The sequence below is a fragment of the Lactuca virosa genome, chromosome 9, assembly GCF_052849685.1.
Source record: "Lactuca virosa cultivar CGN04683 chromosome 9, Lactuca_virosa_CGN04683_v6, whole genome shotgun sequence".
NCBI lineage: Eukaryota > Viridiplantae > Streptophyta > Magnoliopsida > Asterales > Asteraceae > Lactuca > Lactuca virosa.
This window is the reverse complement of record NC_136434.1, coordinates 91,321,431-91,324,168: the sequence shown is the minus strand read 5'-3', so window position 1 is coordinate 91,324,168 and position 2,738 is coordinate 91,321,431. Positions and strand designations below refer to the sequence as shown.

The following is a 2,738-nucleotide window of genomic DNA, read 5'->3' as shown; positions in this document are numbered from 1 at the left end:
TTTATTAATCTTATAAATTAATATCTCTCCTTTCATAATTTCCTTGTCCAGTTGCTAGGTTGAGGGCAACCCAAAAGGACTGTGTTGCTATCAATTCAAGTACATACCAATTATAGTTATGGGCTTAGACACCTAATCCAACAAATTTATGATTATCCAATTAATCAACGAGATAGCATCCGCCGAGCATATATAAATCTTGGTCCCTTTCAACTGAACCTTCCGGTATATCTAAAATTTGGATGAAACCAATAAACGCAACTTTCAAGTTTCTTGTTTTAAGTTATTTCCTTGGCTTGAATACTCAAAGAGTCGAGATACTGCATTTTGTTTCCCATGTTTTCTATTTAACAAACCTTTTGGAATGGGACAATACGACCAACGGGCATTTACTATAAATGGTTTTCAGAATTGGAAGAAAGTGGGTGGGAAAAAATGTGTCTTTTTGAATCATATGGGGATTGAGTGTACATCTTTTCACAAAATTGCACAAAAATTATATGATGATTTATTAAATGACGCACAAGATATACGAAATATGTTTGAGAAGTTTACAGATGAAGATCGTAAGAATAATAGACTCAGATTGATGGCTACTATTTTTTCAGTTTGTTGGTGTGCCTTTTAAGCAGTTCCATTTAGAGGTCATGATGAAAGCTCAAATTCCATCAACAAAGGAAAATTTCATGAAATGTTAAAGGCAATTGGCTTTTATAACAACGAGATGAAAGAACTATTTCGGACTGCTCCTAAATATGCATTATATGCATCACCGTCAATTCAAAAAAAGATTCTAAACCTTATCTCAACTAGGGTGAAACAGATGATTTGTAAGAAGATTGATGGTGGAAAATTTTGTTTACTTGTTGATGAAGCACGTGATGAGTCTAAAAAAGAACAAATATCAATTGTTTTGAGATTTGTAAATAAAGATGGTGTTATTGTGGAGCGTTTTTTGGACTAGTTCATGTACCAGACACTACATCACAAACTCTTAAGAATGGAATCTATTCAGTATTATCACATAACAATCTTGATTTTAAATCAATTCGTGGCCAAGGTATGATGGTGAAAGTAATATGCGGGGCCGGTTCAAGAGTTTGCAAGCATTGATTTTAAAAGATAGTCCATATGCCTATTATATTCATTGTTTTGCTCACCGATTACAGTTAGCATTAATGGCCGCTTCACAAGGAGTTGTTGCAGTGCAAAAGTTTTTTACGAAGTTATCTTTTGTTATTAATGTTGTCGGTGCTTCCTCCAAATGTACTGACCAACTAAGATATGCACAAGTTGAGCAAATTGCATATATGATTTCTATTGATGAGTTAGAGACAGGTAGAGGTCTCAATTAGATTGGTACATTACAACGAGCTCGAGATACCAGATGGAGTACTCACCTTAAATCGATTTCGAGTTTAATCAAGATGTTTAGTCCTACTTGCGAGGTTTTACTTAAAATTATTGAGGAGGGCACTGGTTCGATCAAAGGGGATGCAAATTCAGCATATGAGATTATTACTACATTTGAGTTCATTTTTCTTTTGCATCTCGTGAAGGAAATAATGGAGATAACTTATTTACTTTGTCAAGCTTTACAAAGACAATCTCAAGATGTTTGCAATGCATTGAAGTTAGTTGCATCCACCAAAGAACTTTTGCAAAAAATGAAAGATGAAAGATGGGATGGTTTGCTCTCTCTTATTAAGTCATTTTTTCAGGATCGCGAGATTGATATCCCTAATTTATCTTCTACCTACTTTAGCAGAGGGGCTCGAGCTCGTAAGGAGCATAGGGATCATACACTTGAACATCATTACCGAGTGGATATCTTTTACGAAGACATTAATTGTCAATTAATGGAATTGAATCATTGGTTTAATGATAGCTCAATGGAGTTGCTTCAACTTTCTGCAACTTTAAATCCTAAAAGTGTTAATGAGCCTTTTCGAAGTGGTGATGTATGTCGGTTGATGGAGAAGTTTTATCCTGAAGATTTCAATGAACAAGAGAAATTACTTTTAAAGAGGCAACTTCAACACTATGAGATTGATGTCGTTAAACACACAAATTATAAACTATTGACATCTATTTCAGAGTTGTGTCAATGGTTGATAAAGACCGGAAGAGTGGCTAATTTTCATCTTATTTATCGAGTAGCTAGTCTCATACTTACTCTTTCCGGTTTCCACTGCTACAAAAGAGAGAGATCATTTTCAATGATGAACCTTATTAAAACAAGGTTACGTAATAAGATGGAAGATGAGTTTTTGAACGACTCACTGAGCATTACCCGCTCTATCAGATAGGACGACCTACTCCTTAGTTGAACCAGACTTTGCCACTCACCTTCATCCGAAAAAGAAAGAGACCGCACGAAAGCAGTTTTTCCTAAACGAAAGGGAACTTGCCGAAACGATTAGTCTAGAAACAATTGTGCAAGATTTCAAAAATGCAAAAGATCGATGAGTTCCACTTTGAAGTGCGATGTAACAATATTTATTATTAGTTTTCTTGTTTCAAATTTTGATATGTCATAATTTTGAACCAATTTTTTTTGTCTATATAGTTTTGTTTTAAAGCTTTAATTTCGGCCCCCTAGCTATAGTGTTTGTGTTCCGCCCCTGGCCTCATGTTAAAAAAAAACAAAATTGTCGCCCTCGTTTACTAATTTTTTTTAATGTGAAGGCCTCATTTATTATTTTGTTTCGGCCCTGGTGGTATGATGCAGGTCTTAA

The 2,738-nt window shown here is 34.8% G+C and overlaps 2 protein-coding genes across 2 annotated transcripts; both read left to right on the top strand.

Moving 5' to 3' along the window:
* The first annotated feature begins 364 nt into the window (after positions 1–364).
* Positions 365–964, top strand: LOC145139521 (uncharacterized). Its single transcript, XM_079073318.1, has 2 exons — positions 365–566; positions 633–964. The coding sequence occupies exons 1-2, from the start codon at positions 365–367 to the stop codon at positions 962–964; spliced, it is 534 nt and encodes a 177-aa protein (XP_078929444.1).
* Positions 965–1,427: 463 nt separating this feature from the next.
* Positions 1,428–2,309, top strand: LOC145139520 (uncharacterized). The gene has a single exon (XM_079073317.1). It carries the CDS (start codon positions 1,428–1,430, stop codon positions 2,307–2,309), a length of 882 nt encoding a protein of 293 aa, XP_078929443.1.
* Positions 2,310–2,738: the final 429 nt, after the last annotated feature.